This window comes from Eublepharis macularius, chromosome 9 (genome assembly GCF_028583425.1).
Source record: "Eublepharis macularius isolate TG4126 chromosome 9, MPM_Emac_v1.0, whole genome shotgun sequence".
Lineage (NCBI taxonomy): Eukaryota > Metazoa > Chordata > Lepidosauria > Squamata > Eublepharidae > Eublepharis > Eublepharis macularius.
The window spans coordinates 94,310,722-94,331,057 of record NC_072798.1 but is presented as its reverse complement, the minus strand read 5'-3'; the positions used below and the strand labels follow the sequence as shown (position 1 = coordinate 94,331,057).

The window sequence follows — 20,336 nt, the reverse complement described above, 5'->3', positions numbered from 1 at the left end:
CATATGACAAACCCCAGAGCTCTGAAACTTTTTGGATTTCTAAAGTGCACGATGATGGGGACTGCACCACATCGATTATTTTACTGCTTACATGCTCCTTCTACCACACAGAAGCCATTTGACAAGTTGCTCTGTACAGTGGCTGTTTCCACATGACAGAGTTATTCCTGAGCTGTTGCGCACTACAGGAAGAATTGACACCACTAACCTAACACTTCAAAGTGGTTTTTTTTTTAAAAAATGTAACAGTGTGGAATACAGTAGCCAAAGTAGATCAGTAAGATGTAACATGTTAAAGTCACTACAAATGGCACCTACATAAAAATGTAAACTGGCCTTAAGCGAGAGACAGATTATATACCAGTACATGAAACGGTGCTCTCACATTTGGACATAGTATATGTAAATTTATGTTACCTTCCTTTAAAAGCACGGTTCAACAATTTGCAGGCACTTTCTGCGACTTCAGGGAAGTTGGAGTGTTTCTTCAGTATTTCCAGCACATTCATGTGTATTCCTTTTGCCAAGAGGATTTTCCTAATGCCAACTACAATCAGAAAAAACGTGAATCAATCACGCGCAGACAGCACAAGCTCTTACCTTTTAAAAAGTTTTTACCCAAACCGATCAAAAGGAGCAGAGACAGGCACTGTCAAGATGCGTCCAGAACCACAAGGGCCAGGATGCTCCCCCCCGCCCTGCTCCCTCCCCACTGAACTCCCTTTACCGTCTTGTTCTGACAGAGTAGCCAAGGCATTGGCAGCTGCTTGGAACACTTCTTTTGAGTTGGAATGCATTAACATGGCGAGCATCATCTCTCTGTGTGCTGGGAACCTAAAACAAGGAGATTAATAAAGAAGTACAATGTCACAAATTGAAACGGAGGCCTGAGAATTCTGACTCTGTTCTCACAGTATCAAGGGATCACCGTGCATCTTGGGCTGAAGCGCCGTTCCAAAGCAATCAGGGATTGAGGGCTACATAAAACGTGAGATTTTGTTTCTTTTGTCGGGTTTCTCGATACAACGCCATGCTCCAAGATGTATATAAACCACAGATCTAAATATGCCAGACCTATGACATTTCGAGAGACCTGAAGTTCCTCTCCTGCTGCCTCAATCCCTTCTTCGAAAAAAATGTGAGAGAAGGAAAGAGCCAGTCAAGAGGCTCAAGCTGTGTTTCCCAGATTAACCCAGGCTTCTGGATTTGGGTCCCCAGATCAGATTCGGGTCCCCAGATTGGATCAGGGATTCTCTTCTGATTTGGGAAAGCCAGATTTAGCTGGCATAAATCTGGCTTTTTTCCCTAGCTCCCAAACCCAGATCGCACACCCCTACTTCTGGCCTCCTTATGCTTACATCCAAATGGACAAGCCTCAGCATGCAGCCTGTGGCTGTCCTCTGCAGGCTGACTCCCAACTACAGCACCCAAGCACTTAATATATTTGATACATTTCATATCAAGTTATCCCTTTTCTCCCTCCTGCAATGGGAGCCACTTTCCAAGTTTTAGTTTATGTGGATGCCCAGGAATATGGTAAAATCTGAGTATTCTGAATCAAAAACTAGGCATTCCAAATTTTTACTGAATTTTCAGTAAAAAATTGGTAAAATTGGACCTTTGTTTTCTATGGGAAAATCAGTCAGGGAGGCTATCTGGTGAGCTGGAGGGGTCATTTTTCAACAAAACTTCACAAAATTTGGAGGAAACCTACTCCTGACTGTCCTCTAAAGCCCCCCAAGTTTCATGAAGATTGGACCCCGGGGGCCAGTTCTAGGAGCCCCTGAACAAGAGGCTCCCAGCCACTCTGTTGTTTCCTATGGGAATAAAAGTCAAAGCTGACTGCAGAAACACCCTGAAGCAAGACTGCCATGGCCACGGCACACTCCCAAATGCAAGTTGAGCTCATCCTAGAGAAAGCCCAGCAGAACCAAACTAAAGCACTGGCATGGAATCCCCCACCCCACCCCCAGAACCAAAGTGAAGCAAGGGGACCAACTTCACACCAGAGAATCACATCCATTCCACTCAAACCAAACGGAAACAAGGAACACTGATGCAACATAGCCCAACAGAACTGGTGTCATTCACAGCAGCCAGGCACTGGGTTCAGCCAGTGGGGAAATACCACAGAACAGAACCAAGCAGTACCCAGCCACAAGCACAAGGTGTTCCCTTACTTCAGTTGGCTTCTGTTGGCCTAAGTTGCAGCAGTGTTCATTGCTTCAGTTTGGCTTGAGTGGAATAGATGTGAGTTTTTTGGGGTGCATACCCCTACTTCCAAGTTACCTAGTAGAGTGTGGTAGGGGAGAGAAGAGATCCCAGGCAGCATACTTGTTAAGGGATTTTTAGGAGCCCTCTTCTAAAATCTGTGTGTGAGCACATTCAAGCAAAGGACACACACACAAGAGGCAAATTTGTTTCGGTGGCAGACTCTTTCTCCCTGGCTTCTGTGACTGAACTACAGGTCAGCTCAATCTTGCAGTGAGGCAAGAAAGTTCCTTTTAAATATAAACATTTTCTCTTGTTTTCACTTTGCAACAAAGATTTTAACCTTGAATGTGTTACTTCCCAGAAAAATTTCAAACCCATGACAAAAGTGTGACTTCAGCATTGAGGTGTTTATATTACAGTGAGATTTTATTGTCCTGTCAATCAGGCTTGCTGGGTGCAATGTATCCTGGGAAATGTAATTCTGAAAAACTGTAATAACCTTTTGATCTTTCATTCTGTAAACCATTAGCAATTATCCTATAAACAAGTAGCATTAAGGGTATATAAGATTCTCTGATGTGACTGCTCTTTACACATATGAGCCTAAAAAGAGGTGATATGTGTCATGGGCTTATTCTGTAAACAATAAACCCATTTTTCTTTTGTAATCACTGTGTCTTGGAGTCTTGAAATATATGTGGGTAAGTGGCAGTAGGAGAACTTATACATTGGCAGCAGAGTACTCTTAAAAATTCCCCTGTCAATACCCTACACTGTTAATACCATAAGGACCCCAGTGGCCTCTTTACTCAGTAATGTATTGGAAAACCTATGCATATATTGGCTTCCCGGCATAGGTACAAAGCTAAAGAAAGGCAGACACATAGCTTCTATGTAATCTTTTTCATGCTATTTGCAATAGAAATACTACAGAATGATGCAACTTGTGAATTGCCCTATGTCCTAAGGCAGCCTCCAACTCCCAACTGTCATTGCAATCCTAAGAAGAGTTACTCCAGTCTAAGCCTATTGAAATTAATGGGCTTAGACTGGAGTAACTCTTCTTAGGATTGCACTGTGTGTGTCTGTTGGAGGACAAAGGTGTACGTGTGTGTCACATTTCCAGGCATTTAATTCAGGCTACTGACTTTTTTTCCTCATCTCCAATCTTCTCATGAAGACACGGTTGATATATAAGGAGATTGTTCAAAGCCCAACATGCCGCCTCCTAAAGGAAAAACAAACAAAAAATAATAATTTGGAAAAAACACTCAGCTGAAACATTTCAAACCAGTGGCAATGATGAAAACACAAGTCACTACGCCATATTAGGAATGTGATCTATGAAAACAGATAGCCACTTTACAAAAGCTTCACATAATCTTTACTTCTAAATCTATGAGATAATTTCTTGGGAATGTATTTCATTTTGCAAGGACTCCTTTGTTGTCTAGAAATTTCTTGAGCCATAACAGTTGCTTACACCAGATTTATAATGATGGCGTGAGCTGTCAACTCCAAAACAGATCTCTGGTGTTACACCTGTAAGCAGTTGGGGCCAGAGCTTTTGTATGCCCCCCACATTTAGATCCTGACCAGACCCAGACCTGCTTCAGAGACAATATTAGATTAGACAGCTGTGAAAACACAGCATGTCAGAAGCCTGAGTCTGTCTCAGCGGGCAGGAAAATGCCTACTTTGGTTAAACAACTTACATATATGAGAATCCTTTGATAATGCACTAACCATCGTACACTTGTAATCTGCAACCCTATGAAAAAAGTACTGGAATTTAAATGAGTCCTGTGGACAGTATTGGCTTGGGCTACATGATTACAAAACCCAACTGCGGCTACCTAATGGGCAAACTACCTTCTCTCAGCTTCAATTCCCCATCTGTAAAGTGACATAACAGTCACGACACAAACACAACAAAGCAAAACACTGAAAATTGTAAAGCACAATTTGCAAAGCCTAAAGCACAATATGCCCTGACTTGGATGGCCCAGGTGAGCCGGATCTGGTCTGATCTCAGAAGCTAAGCATGGTTGGCCTTGGTTACTAATTGGATGGAAGACCTCCAACAAAGACCAGGGTTGCAGAGGCAGGCAATGGCAAACCACTTCTGTTAGTCTATTGCCATGAAAACCCCACCAGGGATCGCCACAAGTCAGCTATGACTTGAGAGCACTCATCACCACCACAAAGCACAATATAAGCATTTTGCACTAAATAAATGCTCAAGAAAAATCTTTTAATCCAGTCTGATCATTGGCTTTCCCAGTTACAGTTTAAGTAAAACATGTCACTCAAGCTCTAGCCATGCACCAAATACTCTCATCTATAAATTTTTATTTTTCTTATCTGTGCATCTATATTTGGGGGGGACTTCTTACCTGTACGTCAGTATTTTTTCGGTGAATTCGTAAGGCTTTATAACAGGCTTCCAGCCAACATAATTGTTCTCTCTCTTCCTTTTCTTCCTCCTCTTTTTTTTCTTCCAAGTCTCTGTTTAAAAATATTGTTTCCGCTTGGAAGGGAAATTTTATTTATTTGTATTTCTGGGGAGGGGGGGAGTATACATACTTATTTTGAAACTCTAGAATAGATTAGAAAAAGTGATGGAACATGACACTGATGAAACATCACTTACAAAGAATTTACTTTTATTTCTTAGTACTTTCTTTTCATAAAAAAAATAAAAAATAAAAAATGGCTTTAAAGTCTGTATGAAGATTCTGAAGTCTAAAACGATTATAAAAGTCATGCATTTGCTTGCAAGCAATTGCCTCATACTTAACCAGCTGAATTAAATAGAGCTGATATTCTGGAGCTATTTAATACAAGTTACCATAACAGCCACAGATTTTTTTAAAATAACAATAGCATGGATTGTGAGGTTAACTTCAGTTCCCCATCTGGCCCCTTTGTTTTTCTGATGGCCTGCCTAGTTTTTGCCCAGGCTACTGTTCTATCTGGCTTTATGACATAACAACTGCTAACTTTCATGAGAGTGGCAAACTGAAATCATTAAAGCCTTCAACAAGCCTTTCCGCAAAGAGATGAAAGCGGCTTGAGAATTCAAGAGAAGTGACTTCCGGTTTGGGATTCATGGAGGTCTAACGCAGCTCCATTTGCGGAGCTGACCGGACTGCCGTTTTAACCGGCCGGAGGGGTGAAAATAACCCGCGGCCGACTGCTCTCAGGCGGGGAGCAGGCAAAGAACGCTCAAGACCCTAGGGTGAGTTAGATCTCGGACGAGGGGGGGCTCTACACAAGGAGTCTCCCCCCTGATCCTTGAGGTCCCACCTTGCGACGGGTCGGCTATAATCTCTGCGGCAGTTTTGGGGCCAATTCGGCTGGCATAAGACCTACATACCCAAGCTTCGATCGGGGAGGGAAGTCGAGAGGAGAATTTAAGATCGAAACAGCGATTACAACCCGAGAAAGCTGAAGAGAAGGTAAAGATCGTTATCTCTTGAAACGGGACAGATTGATAAAAACAGAGAAGAAAGAAAGTAGATTTTTAAACTGCAACAGACTAGTGAAAAGGAGGCGAAGACTCGGCAGGAGTTGTATTTTAAAAGAGACTAAATTTAAAGAAGTTATTGCAAAAATTGGACTACTGTTTTGAATACCTGTGGTTTCGGAGCTGTGGGAAAAAGACACCATCGCGAGACCTGCTGTGGGAAGACGGGAGACAGGAAGTGCGTAACAACAATAGAGTGGCTGGAGGGAAGCGGCCCTTGCCGACGGACAGGAAGCAGGGAATCGCCATTTTTGAAAGGGGAAGGGTTGCGGCTTCAGCGGAAGAGGAAGTAGGCCATCTTGGATTACAATAACATAGAGAAACCATAGAGAAAAGACGCCCGACATTTTGGATACAAAAAAAATTAATTTTGGCAAAGATTGGGACATTTGAAAAAAAGGAAAACGTTTAAATATACGCCACGGAGCTAAGGAAGAGAGCAGATTCGTGGGAGCGAGCTAAAGCAAGCCCCACGATGTCGAAAAAAGAGTGGCAATCGGCGATAGAAAATTTGGACAAAAAACTTATAGACATGATGAAAGAACTTAAGGACACGAAACTGGAGCTTATTAAAGAGGTCAAAGAAGTTACACAGACAGTAAAGTCGGAGCTGTCAGAAGTGAAAAAAGGCGTGGAAACGATTAGTAGTGAATTACAAGGAACGCAGCAGAGAGTTAAAACAGTAGAAGACGCGATGGAGAATTTAATAGACACGCAACAAACAGAGATGAGACTGGTGAAGGGGAGGATGTCAGTTGCAGAAACTAAACACATGGAGAAGCAGCTTCGTTTTCGTGGCCTGCCGGAAGTGGAAGGGAAGTCAGCGCAAGAACAGATGACTGAGGTGTTGGCTGATTACCTGGGGAAGGAGGAGGAGGAAATTGTGGCTATCCTAGATGTGGCGTACCGTGTGAACTCGAGAATTGCAACCCAGAGGAAACTACCAAGGGATGTGATTGTGCAGTTTACAACTAGAAACATGAAAGAGAGGATTGTGACAAAACAATTTCAAGATCCATTGGAGATTGATGGCAAGACGATTATCATAATGAAGGAACTGCCCAGATCAGTGTTACTGGACAGGAAAAAATATAGAGTGCTAATTCAGACTTTGAAGGACATGAATATCAGGTACAGATGGGAGTTACCGGAAGGAGTGTCCTTTGAGTTTGGAGGGGCAAAAAAACGCATCAGATCTGAGCGGGAGATGGAGAGATTTATCAAGGACAATGAAAAAGACTTACCAACAAAACCATGAATATGGAGTGTAAAGTATTATCTTGGAATGTAAATGGACTAAACTCACCGAATAAGAGGAAAAATATTTTTCATTGGCTACTAAAACAAAAATGTGATATTGTTTGTTTGCAGGAGACCCATATTAGAAAACAGGATGTAAAATATTTAAAATCTGGAAAATTGGGCAAAGAATTTGTAGCGGCCTCTAACAAGAAAAAAAGAGGAGTGGTGTTGTATATAAAAGAGGAGCTGCAGCCAAAATTTGTTATGAGAGATGTGGAAGCTAGATTTGTAGCAGTGGAATGTAATTGGAATTTAAAGAGAGTGTTGGTAATCGGACTTTATGCACCTAACGGTGCAAAGGAAAGCTTCTTTGAGGATTTAAGGAAGCATTTAGACGATCTTGTATATGACCAGATAATTCTTGCTGGAGATTTCAATGGAGTGACAGATTTGGAACTAGACAAAAAGACTACAACAGCACAAAAGAAAAGAGGACTATTGCCAAAGCTTTTTTTTGAGTTGATTCAACAAGAGACTCTCGAAGACGTATGGAGGAGAGAATATTCTAAAACCAAACAGTTTACTTTTTATTCTGCAAGGCATCTTACATTATCAAGAATTGATATGATCTGGGCCTCAAAGGACTTAGCGTTATGGACTAAGGAGGTAGAAATAATGCCGATGGTAGGCTCAGATCACAATCCAATTATGTGGAAATTTGGAAAAAGGAGGAAAAGGAAAGCCTGGAGAATAAATGAGGACTTGTTACAGGAAAGTGAGAATATGGAAATATTGAGAAGAGAGATACAACGTGAATAAAGAAGTACCAACCAATAAAGTTTGGGATGCTTACAAGGCGGTTGTAAGGGGCATACTAATGGACTTAAATGGCAGAGCAAGGAAAAAGAAAGAGGAGAAAAGACAAGAGATTGAGGAGAAAATAAAGGCCAAAGAAGCACAGTTAAAAAAGAGACCAGGGAAAAAGAAAATATATCAGGAAATCAAAATTCTTCAAGAACAGTTAACAGCAATGAGTAATAAAGAATTGGAGTGGAACCTTAAAAGACTGAATCAAAAAGCTTTTGAGGGTGCTAATAAACCTGGGAAATATTTGGCATGGCAATTGAAGAAGAAAAGGGAAAAGAAAATAATAAATAAAATCTGTGAAGAAAACAAAACGTATCTGGAACAGACTACCATTAGTAGAGCCTTTTATAAATTTTATGCTAAGCTGTATAATAAAAAAGAAGTAACCAAAGAATCAATAGCATCATATTTGGAGAAAACTAAACTTCTAGAGATCTCGGAAGCTTGGAGAAATAAGTTGAATAGTGAAGTAACCGATGAGGAAATAAGTAAGGCAATACAATCTGCAAATCTAGGAAAGGCGCCAGGGCCAGATGGACTTACGGCTAAATTTTATAAGACAATGGCCAATGAACTGGCACCATTCCTAAAAGAGGTGATGAATGGAGTTTTTAGGGATCAAAGAATTCCAGACACTTGGAGCGAAGCGAATATATCATTGATCCCTAAAGAGGGCCAAGATCTGACTAACGTGAAAAATTACAGACCTATATCACTACTTAACAATGATTATAAAATTTTTGCGAAGATATTGGCGGAGAGACTGAAGGGGTGGCTCTCGGAAGTCATAGAGGAAGAACAAGCAGGCTTTTTGCCAGACAGACAAATAAGAGACAATTTAAGGACAGTGATCAATGCTATTGAATACTATGATAAGCGTTGTGATAAAGAGGTTGGTTTCTTCTTTGTAGACGCTGAAAAAGCGTTTGACAATTTAAACTGGGATTTTTTGTTTGCCACTATGGAAAAGCTACAATTGGGAGAAAGATTCATCAGAGCAATTAAAGAAATCTATAGAGACCAGACTGCAGCAATTGTAGTGAATGATGAATTGACCAAGAAATTGACGATTAGTAAAGGAACAAGACAAGGTTGCCCGTTATCTCCATTGTTGTTCATTTTAGTATTGGAGATTCTGATGATACAAATACGACAAGATGAGGAAATACGAGGAATGAAAATAAAGGACTATTCATATAAGGTTAGAGCATTTGCTGATGACATAATGTTAATTGTAGAAGATCCATTGGAGAACATGCCAAAAGTGATAGATAAGATCAAGGAGTTTGGTGACTTGGCAGGTTTCTTCATTAACAAAAAGAAGTCAAAGATATTATGCAAAAACATGACTAAGCAGAAACAACAATTGTTAATGGAAACAACGGACTGTGAAGTAACTAGTAAGGTGAAATATTTGGGAGTTGAGCTGACTGCAAAAAATATAGATTTGTTCAAGAATAATTATGAAAAATTATGGACTCAGATAGAGAGAGACTTGATCAAATGGAATAGACTGAATCTGTCATGGTTGGGCAGGATTGCAGCAGTTAAGATGAATGTGTTACCAAGAGTAATGTTTTTGCTACAGACAATACCAATCATCAGAGACTCTAAACAATTTGAAAAATGGCAGAGGAAAATATCAGATTTTGTTTGGGCAGGCAAGAAGCCTCGAGTGAAAGTAAAAGTTCTACAAGATGCAAAGGAAAGAGGCGGAATGCAACTGCCCAACTTGAGACTTTATCATGATGCAATCTGCCTAGTTTGGTTAAAAGAGTGGATGACGTTAAAGAATAAGAAACTATTAGCCCTAGAGGGATATAAAAAATTTTTTGGATGGCACGCATACCTATGGCACGACAAAGTAAAGGTCAACTCGATGTTCCTACATCATTTTGTAAGGAGAAGTTTATATACAATCTGGAAGAAGTACAGAATTTACTTACAAGAAGGAACCCCCTTGTGGGTGGTTCCATACGAGGTGATAGATCCGAGAGCTGTTGATAATGAACAACAATGTTTAACATACAAAGAAATAATTAAAATTGAAGTATCTAAACTTAGAATAAAGACGCAAGAGGAACTATCACCTAACTACGATTGGTTCCAGTACAGACAGATTAGAGATTTATACAACTCGGACTCTGTAAAAGGGGGCATACGAACAGAGAATTCGGAACTAGAGCAGACCCTTCTTAAAGAAGACAAGAAAAGAATATCCAAGGTATACCAAGTACTGTTGAAATGGTATACTGAGGATGAGATAGTTAAAACACAGATGGTGAAATGGGCTATAAATTTCAATAAAGAAATAACAATGGAGGCATGGGAATACTTGTGGAAAACTACAATGAAGACAACGACATGTATCAATATTAAAGAGAATATTTTCAAAATGATCTATCGTTGGTACATGACACCAAAGAAGATTGCGCTAGGGAACTTGAATACTTCTAATAAATGCTGGAAATGTAAGAAACATGAGGGCTCCCTCTATCATATGTGGTGGTCGTGTGAGGTAGCTAGGCAGTTCTGGGGGGAAATAATAAGAGAAATGAGTGAAATTTTACAGTTTCAAATAAATAAGAACCCAGAACTCCTGCTGCTAAACTTGGGAATGGAGGGAATTCCAGCCCATCATAGGACGTTGATTTTTTATATGACTGCAGCAGCTAGACTTTTGTATGCGCAGAAATGGAAAGTACAAGAAGTGCCAACTATTGAAGATTGGATCTACAAATTGCTGTATATGGCTGAAATAGACAAGATGACAAGAAAACTGAGAGATCTGGACTCAGGGCAGTTTAACACAGACTGGGAGAAGCTGAAACAATATCTGGAGAAGAAATGGGAGGTGGGAGGAAAACTGTGGCAGTTTGAGAACTACTGAAGCATAATAAAAGTATAAAAGAGAGGGGTGACTTTACCGGGGGAGGAAGAGAAATGTGAATTTATAAGCAGTTAGATTAATTGATTGAGATATATATAGATATGTATAGGTTAACTGATAGAGAATAATTAATGATAAGGTTTAAACATGAGGATTGACTTACTAACAATATTTTCTTTCTTTGACAAGATTTATATGCACCAAACTGAATGCATAGAAGAGTTAAATTGATTGAGTATCTGAGGAGTTATATAGAATTACCATAAAAAGATGAAATGAGTAATACATAGAGAACAAATCAAATTGTTTGATTTAAATGTGGGAAATTTTTATGGTTTATGATATATAGGTTTATATAGAAATATTCAAAACTGGAAAATGGGATAAATTGTTTATCTAAAGAAGTATAGTTTGGGTGTATAATAAGTAAGGGAGTTAAAGATGTACTGCTTAATATAATGGAGAATGTATATCTGTTTTAGATAGAGGAATTTAATAGAAGTAAGGGAAAAGGGACAGAGGGTGGGAAAGCTGTTGGAAGTCAACAAAAGGGGGGGAAAGGGAGGGGGTTAGAAACGAAAAATTAGGGGAAAATTGATTGTAACGCAAAAATAATAATGTTCTAACCCAATAAAAAACTTTTCAAAAAAAAAAGAGAATTCAAGAGAAGTTCCTGCTTCCTTCTTTTCTAAACAGAAACTCATACCTTGGAGATCCTGTGCATGTACCATGAGCAAGCTGGCATTTATTAATTTAGATATTTATACCCAGCTTTTTAAAACCACTTTTACAGCATCGTTCTCCTCCATTTCATCCTAAAAACAATCTTGAGAGGTAGATTGGGGTGAGGGAGAACAGCTGGCCCAAGGTCGCCCAAGGCAAGAGCGGGCTTTCGAAGCTGGGCCTCCCAGATCTTAGTCCTACACTGTAACCACTACACCAAGCAAGATTAACTTGTGTGTGTGTAGTATGTATCTAAGACTATTCCCATATCTATGAGAGAAAGTATGCGTGTGTGTTTTTGGGGAATCTGGACCCCCCCCTCCCAACCCTGCCTGAGGCATTCAAGAAGCAACAAAAATCAACAGAAAAAGATGGAAACTCCAGGGGCATCTGATGGTGGAAGAACAAGTGTAGCAGATGGAGAGGGGGTTTAAGGAAGTGAAGGGCTAGAGCAGGCAGCTAGGCAAGGGGAGGAGGTAAGAGAAACAAAGGTAAAGGTAGTCCCCTTGTGCAAGCACCGAGTCATTACTGACCCATGGAGGGGACATCGCAACACAATGTTTTCTTGGCAGACTTGTTACAGGGAGTGAAATAAGCAGACAGGCAACAGATAGGGTTGGGTACAGTGATAAGGGAGGCTGGCACAGAAATAATGAGGCTGTTAAACAGTCTAGGGGAGAAAGACTTGGAGCTGAAACGCCCATTATGAGGGATACTTGTTAAAAAAAACAACTTCTCCTTGACCAAGTGCTCCTGCTTCCACCGTAACAGAAAGGTAATATTCGCCACATGGACCAAAGCCAACATGCTGGAAGTCTTGTTCAGCTTGGAACATGGACGCTTCGCCAAGGTTCTGCATCAATCAGGGCCAGGGTCGTTGGAACACATCCCGGCATCGCGCTAAACTCACGGAACAAGTGGCGTCTTCCTGGCCTGATTTCTGACGTCATTGCGCCACAAGAACGAAACTTTTTCCATTTAAATTTATATAGGTACTTACTGAGAAGAGCCAAACAGCTGAGGCCTGCAGCCTGGAGCTTTGCATTTGCAGGGTACTTTTCAACAGCCTGTGCAATGACTTCATGTACATCATTCAACACAAGGATATTATAAAAGTTTCCTGAAGGGTGGAGAGGATAAAAAAAGGACACTGAATCTATTTGCAAACACTGAACAGATGAATGCACTTGACACTCATATGGCACAGTGCTAGCCACAGAACAAAAATAAAGACTTCTATGCCAAGGAAACCCAACTTCTGTCTCGATGGCACAGCAATTCTGCTCCCAAATCAACTTGAATTTTAAGGAAATTGCAGCAGGGTGGGGGGAGCAAAAAGGGGGTTGATGGACAGCAGCAGAGAAACTATGGAGCTCTAGGCAAAGCCAAGTAGACAGAAGATCTGTCCAATACCTTGTCTTGTTTCTGGGCTTTGAGTAGATTCACTTCTCCAAAAATTAATTTACAGTTTGGAGGACTTTTGGATTAAAGAGAAGATTCCCCAAAAGGTAAATTCTGAAAAACTGAGTTATACTTGTATAAAAATGTTTTTAAAATCCCAAAGATATAGCAGTCACGTGTTAAGAACGGTTTCCTTTTTGAAGTACTGCTCCTTTTTGAAGTACCACGATTAACCAAACACAAAAATGGAAGCTGGGTCTCCCTAGACATCTTCTGTTGAGCAGACTTGCTCCATTCCACTAAGTTACATAGTGCTGAGTGAGGAAGTGCTTGTCGATATTATCTAATTAGCCGTTTGTGTAATTAGGATCTTAAGAGCCACTCAGGTGCCTCCTGCCCTGGTGTTTCATTGTTATACTTTATCCAGTTACAACTCACGACAAATTGGAAGCTGCTCCCAAAACTGCCCCACAATTCAGATTTGGAGGGGATTGTCTAGCAACACAAGGAACTGTTTTTAAAAGCTCTGCTCTGTGCACACAGCTCCCTGCTGCAGCTTCTGTTTATGCTGGCAGCCTCACCAAGACTATGCAAAGGACATTATATTCTCGTTTAAAAACTCACCCAGCGTAAGTTTGTGCAACAAGCAGCAGCTCACTTCCTGAATTGGTTCACTCCGGGGGAAAGTTTTCATCATCTCCACTATGACATTGTAACACCTCACATTTCCAGACATAAGAACTTCCACATTACTGGCTACAACCAAAAACAAACAATAAATATACTTGAGTAAGGCCCCGGAATGTTTCAGATTGCTATAACAGTCAATGTTCAGATAATCTTTTATCTTCAATAGAGATGGGCATGAACTGAAATACGAACCAAAATTCGTGAGGAACCATGCCAATTCATGGTTTGTGAACCAGCGGTTCATCAGATCCCATTTCTGACGAACCACCATGAACTTTACGCTGGTTTGTTTGGTAATTTTTTTTGGTTCGTCACTGCAGATAGCCTGGTGGTGATCAATCAGTTTCCTAGGCAACAGGGGATGGACTTCCTGCAGACCTTCTGCTGACCCAGAAGTGACTTCTGCTGACCCGGACATGGTGACTTGCTGGCCAGGAAGTGATATTTTCACGACCCAAAATGAACCGATTCGTGAACCGGGGCAGGTTCGTGAAACTTTGTGGTTCGTGAAACGTAATGAACCACGAACCGCGTGGTTCAGTTTTTTGGGGGTTTGTGTCCATCTCTAATCTGCAAATATTTTCCATTTTGGCTATGAGATGCCAACTGCAGGAAAGGCAGGATGCTGTGCCAGTATCATTTTTGCTGCTCGCACCCAACTAACAAATATTCTTTCAGAGTCCTCTTGAACCAATAAATTGTGTTTAGCATGATTTCATACACTGCTACATGCATTATTGGTTCACAAATATGTTGCCATAGTTAGCCTCTCGATTTTTTTAAAGCAATGAAGTATCACAGTACTAGGTAACAAGCATTAGTTTTTCCTGCCCTCAGTTTAAATATACAGCTTTGTGCAGCTTTTCAGACTTTGTGAGAGACAGTTAACATTCAGTCAAGCCTAGAAATAAAATTTCCAGAAATTTTAGAAGCCATGAGAAAAATAGTGTGCGTGTGTGTTTGTGGGGGGGGGGGAGTGTTCTTTAATTTTTTTTTAATTGGGGGGACTATAATATCTGCAACAATTACTGTTCTATCAAATAAGCTTATTAGACTGTTTTAAAAACTTAGTTAACATAAAATAATATACTTGGTAGACACAATTAAGAATTTAAAAGTACTTCCCCCCCCCCCAAAATGCTGATATACCCAGTAGATAAGACAGCATGCTATACCATATGCTACTTTAGCAGGCATATCTTTAATTTTGGACAGAAATTTGGACAGAAACTAACTCAAACCATTACAATAGGACTAGCAGCATATTTGGATATCAAGTCAAACTTTATAGCATTGAAAATAAGGACTGTTTAACAATGTATTATTGTTACAATCATACTTAAAGCCTATTAATTGTTGAATAAATTATACACATTTAAATAATATATATTTGGAAGTATATTGTATATATCTACTGCATACACAGGAATCATGATTATTTAATGCTCTAAACTGCCTTACGTAAAATTGCTTATGCAGTACCTTTTGAAAGAGAAAATATTTCATAGGAGTTTTTTAAATTCTCCCCTCACCTCAGCCAGATTATGAAAAAGTTTACTTTAGAAGAAAGTATAAAGATTTTCTAAGGAAAAATCAAGGACACAGGCAAAAGGTTATGTGCTGTTGCTGTTTTACTAAAGTAACATCTTTCAGTATCACCCTGTGTAGCATTAAAACACCTCAACATGGCAAAAGACACACAAAAACTGGCAATCGGGGGAGGGTGCTGTCGGGTGATGGTGACACACCACTCCTGTAAAACCTGGAAGTGATGTCACAGCTGGAATTGACAGAAACTCTATGATAAAACCCCAGTTTTTGACAATTCCTAGAGAGGACTGACACCACTTCCAGGGGTTTTCCTGGAAGTGACATCACTGTTATCAGACTTTTTAGATACAGAGGAGTTAGCCGTGTTAGTCTGTAGTCACAAAATAGTAGAGTCCAGTAGCACCTTTAAGACCAACCCACTTTATTGTAGCTTAAGCTTTCAAGAACCACAGCTCTCTTTGTCAGATGCATCTGATGAAGCTGTGGTTCTCAAAAGCTTATTGTAATGATTTTAAGTATATGTGTGTATGTGTCTTTAAATGCTCTTCTCTCAGAATGTTCCTTCCTCCCAGGATATTCTATTCCACTTAAAATATTTTCTTCTCCTTAGGATGTTTGATATCCCAACTCTGCCAGCACTTGTTACGACCCTTTCCTTCTCTTGGGTAGATTTGGTCTTTAAGCCTTTTATTCTTGCCCCTTTCGGTAGATTGCTGCCACGAGGAATTAAATTCCAGAATAACTTAAATTTCTCCTTTTAGTAACGTGCCCAAAGGTCAGGCTTTTTTGTGATACTATGTGGCCCTAAGGAAAGGAATGGGATATAGGAATGACATATCTGGGATATAAAAAAAACCAAAGTAAACTTTTTTTATAAGAAACGTATCGGTTTCATATTATTTCTAAAACTTGATGATTTCAAAAGAGTAGTTCTCAGTTCTTAAAAGTTACTTAAACCCAGTCACACAGATCTTCTCTCAGGCTTCACACACAGCTTGCCTGCTTTTGATATTAATTTCTCAATTACAACTAAGACCTTTTCTCAGGCGCACACACAGAGTTTGCCTGCTTTCCCTGACTGAATGTTCTTTCACAAACACACAGTTCAGGTTTCCACATAGGTCATATTTCTCTCAGAACTGCTTAAAAATACTAAGGCTGCACCCAGCCGGCCTCTCTTGCCCTGACTGAACCTTTCCCCCCCACTCTCAGTCTAAAACTACCTTCACTCCTCCCACCCTCTCAGTCATCAACCAATCATATCTCTCACTCATCCCTCTTTCAAACCCCGCCCCCTTCATCTATACCACACCAAGCATTTAAAGACACATACACACATTTACTGAAAATCACTAAACTTTTTTTTTAAAAAAAATTTATTGGGTGAGTATAATATAAATGTTTACATTTCCTAAATCTGCCCATTCTTAATCTATTCCCCCCCTTTCCCTCCCCCCTTTCTACTATAGACTTCCAACAGCTTTCCAACCCAATATCTAACTACTCTGCTTAATATAATTTGGCTATTTAGCAAATAAATTGTTCTCTTAACTCAGTTACTATTTCACATCATTCTCCATATTTCCCCCTTGTAATGATCACTAACTCCTCCCTTAATCAAAAACTAAAAATTATCTAATGCCCACATCTCCCCTTTTACGTCCCACTTTTTTTCTATATACTGTTTCAATTTCCCCCAGTCTTTAAAGAATTCTTCTGGATTTTGTTCTCTTAGCTTCCTTGTTAATTTGTCCATTTCAGCCACATGTAGTAATTTTTGTATCCAGTTCTCTACAGATGGCAGTTCTTGTGTCTTCCACACTTGAGCATACAATATTCTTGCTTGCCGTTGTCATGTAAAATACTAATGTTCTGTCTTGTGGAATAATTCCGTCTAAGTTCAAGTCCAGCAAAAGCAGTTCTGGATTTTTATTTATTTGGATTTGTAGAATTTGAGACATAGCTTCTATAATATTCTTCTAGAACTGCCTTGCAACATCACAAGTCCACCACATATGATAAAATGAACCTTCATGCTTCTTACATTTCCAACATTTATCAGACATTTGATTATTTCCGTATGCTATTTTCTTCGGTGTTAAGTACCATCTGTACATCATCTTATATACATTTTCTTTAATATTGGTGCATATTGATATCTTTAAGGTGTTCTTCCACAAGTGTTCCCACGCCTCCATTGTTATGTCTCTGTTACAATTTATGGCCCATTTCACCATTTGCAGAAAATCACTAAACTTATGGTTAGTCTTAAAGGTGCTACTGGACTCAGACTTTTTAAATTTTTATTTTTCTCCTGCAGCTGCTCTGAGTGGTGGCAGGAAATGCCATCTGGGCATGGGGGATTCCCTGGCACCCACAGGACTGGGGCTGTCAACCATACCTTAAGCCCATTGATGTCAGTGGGCTCAAACTGCTTTTAATCATCTTTCAGTGCAATCCTAAACTGAGTTACTCCAGTCTAAGCCCATTCAATGGCTTAGCCAGGAGTAACTCTTCTTAGGATTGTACTATTTGGTTCTGTTTTATTGGCAGTCTTCAACTCTGTTTTTAAACTTTGTTTTTATTCATTTTACGCTTGTTATTTTATTTATACTGTAAGCCACCTTGAGTTCCTGCAAGATAGAAATGCAGCTAATAAATGTTTTATATAAGTAAATATATACTCTGGTTTCTCTTCAGAACATAAAAATAAAATAAAAAACATTATATAAGTAAATATATACTTTGGTTTCTCTTCAGATCATAAAAAATAATAGCTGGAATTAAGCACCACTAAACAAGCTCTGTGAAGCAAATCATTTAAATCCCATTTTACGAACAGAGAACTGAGGCTGGAGGCAAAAGAGGTACCTGCCAAAGGCCGTATAGCTGGGTTGGAAATCAGGTTTGTATGAGCTGTCATAAACGCAAAGCCACACATTTATCAGCTTCAAAAGGCATTGACTACAGAAACTACAGCAGTAATCTGACAACATTATAAACCCACAAGAGCTTCATTTCTTATACTATGGTTTGGAGCATGACCTTACTCACCTGTTGTCTTGTTCAAACCCACATTCACTCCCTACTCAGTGCTTAAGAGTTGCCATTTTTTGCAGCTCTAAGGAGCACGGATTTCCACACCACTTGCTGTTATCCCAGGCAAAGAGCGTCGACTTAATTTCTGCAGTTAAACACTGCAGTTCAAGACTCAAGACTTGGGGCATATAGAGAAATTATTCTGAGAGACTTACGCAGACATCGTGATCACCAATGGCATCCTGATTTGGAATTTTTGCTTTTAGACACAAGCAACAATTCATAAGGCCCAAATGCAAATGGATGGGAACTCGCCTTCCTGTCATCAATCTAGGGTTGTTAGCTCCAGAGTGAGAAATTCCTGGAGATTTGGGGGCTGAAGCCTGGAGAAGACAGGGTTTGGGAAGGGGAGGGACCTCAGCAGGATATAATGCAATAGAGGCCATGCTCCAAAGCAGCCATTTTCTCCAGGGGAACTGACCTCTGTCATCTGGAAATTAGTTACAATTCTGGGAGATCTCCAGGCCTCAAACTGGAAGCTGGCAACCCTATGTCACATTAAATACTAAAACTGCTATACTTACGTGGTCCAGCCAGTGACTGTAGAGAAAGAAGTGCAAAGAGTACTATATTTTCTTTCTCTGGGAATTGTTTAAACACGTTGAGTATTATCGTATGATCTCCGTCCTCGACAAATTCAATTAGCTGCGCCTCTGGAACTACATTTAATAAATATAATGTTAAGTGCAGTACAGATAGAATTGCTTAGTTGTACATAAGGGATTAGTCACTTTCCAATAAAGAAGTTCCCAAGGCAGCTTACAAAATGGAAGAAAGTAAAAGTATTAATATTAACAAACTCTACTGTGCTCTCAAGAGGCACTGGTGGAATTGCTGCCACACGATCAAGAAGGCTCTGTCTTAACTTCTCTGGGAAAAGGTGGAATCTAAAAGTCTCCCCAACAGCCTCCAATATATTTAACAATTTTTATTCACAGATGATAAATCACAGATGCACCTGGGACAATGCAAGATATTTTTACGAGTCTGACTGGTACTCTGTCCATCTATTTTCAGAGAACCTGCCTGCCTGCTCAGCCCTGCCTCCTGACTGTTTGCCTTTAGAGGGAGCTGCAACATTATGTTGCCTTTTGCCTGGGAAGAACTTTATATCCAGTGAAAAGTTCTACAAATGGGAAGATAAGGAGAGGCACAACTCAGGGCCAAGCTAAAAGTGACGAATTACACCTGAACGGCAAGTGAAGAGACTCACGTGTATTCCTCCCTGTTCACTTGCACTACACTCGATCACTACGTGGGAGGAATACATGTGAGTCTCTTCACTTGCCGTTCAAGTGTAATTCGTCACTTTTAGCTTGGCCCTCAGGTTCCAGAGAGTGGTGGCTTGGAGGACAACTACCGTGAAGCAATGAAGACCTGAGGATCTTTGGGGTGGAATTATTAAAAATGACACATGTGACTCGTCAAGATCAAATTCTAACCCAGATTTTAAAGTGCTTGCCAGAATAATGTAACAAAGCTTTTCTGCATCTTATTATGAAGTGCTTAAGCTATTGTCAGCATAAACAATATGCTGGGATCCCTCTGTTTTTCGTTGGGTTCTGCTTGTCCAGATTGAAAGAAATAAAATGTGTTCTCCTTACAGGACTGAGACATGTGAAATAAATTAGGCAAAGGAAGAGGCGATTTGCAGCAGAAACAGAAGGGAGCATACTGTGCTGTCATTAGGATCGCCAACAACCTGGAGAAAAAAAATCCTTCCCCTATTAACAGAGGTTAAATATATGGAACTGGCCAGGTAAAGATTTTCTTGGCACAGGAGTAAAGGTAAATAATATCCCATTAAGGCTGTGTTAAAGGGGAAGAAGTTTTGTTGTCCCAGTTGTTGGCAATCCTACCTGTCTCACTGTTATTAAGTTTGTACCAGCCTTCAGTCATGCCACTTAGACATAACCTAATTTTATCATCTTTAACATCCACTTAAATACAAAGCTCCACTCTAAGGGCCGAGCTACACATTCACGTTTTTAACGAGCTGGGTCCTGGAGGGCAGCATACAAAGGAAACAGTAAAATCCAGTATGCACAATGTTTCTCGATCCCTTAGAACTGAGTGTTTTAGCAATGTTGCTTATCAAAGTGTCAAAAGCGCACGTACTCTCACTACAAC

The 20,336-nt window shown here is 40.0% G+C and overlaps 1 protein-coding gene across 2 annotated transcripts in view; it reads right to left on the bottom strand.

Moving 5' to 3' along the window:
• Window positions 1-20,336, bottom strand: part of LRRK2 (leucine rich repeat kinase 2) — a 129,391-nt gene that overhangs the window by 79,187 nt on the left and 29,868 nt on the right. For both annotated transcript variants that reach the window (XR_008597615.1, XM_054988034.1), the window contains exons 6-12: window positions 18,731-18,865; window positions 13,491-13,622; window positions 12,466-12,585; window positions 4,611-4,744; window positions 3,363-3,442; window positions 728-834; window positions 418-547 (exon numbers count right to left, since the gene is read on the bottom strand). Coding sequence is in view for 1 of the 2 variants with exons in the window: in XM_054988034.1 (XP_054844009.1) it covers window positions 418-547; window positions 728-834; window positions 3,363-3,442; window positions 4,611-4,744; window positions 12,466-12,585; window positions 13,491-13,622; window positions 18,731-18,865 (838 nt within the window). In the remaining variant the exon portion in view is untranslated. The remainder of the gene's footprint in view (window positions 1-417; window positions 548-727; window positions 835-3,362; window positions 3,443-4,610; window positions 4,745-12,465; window positions 12,586-13,490; window positions 13,623-18,730; window positions 18,866-20,336) is intronic.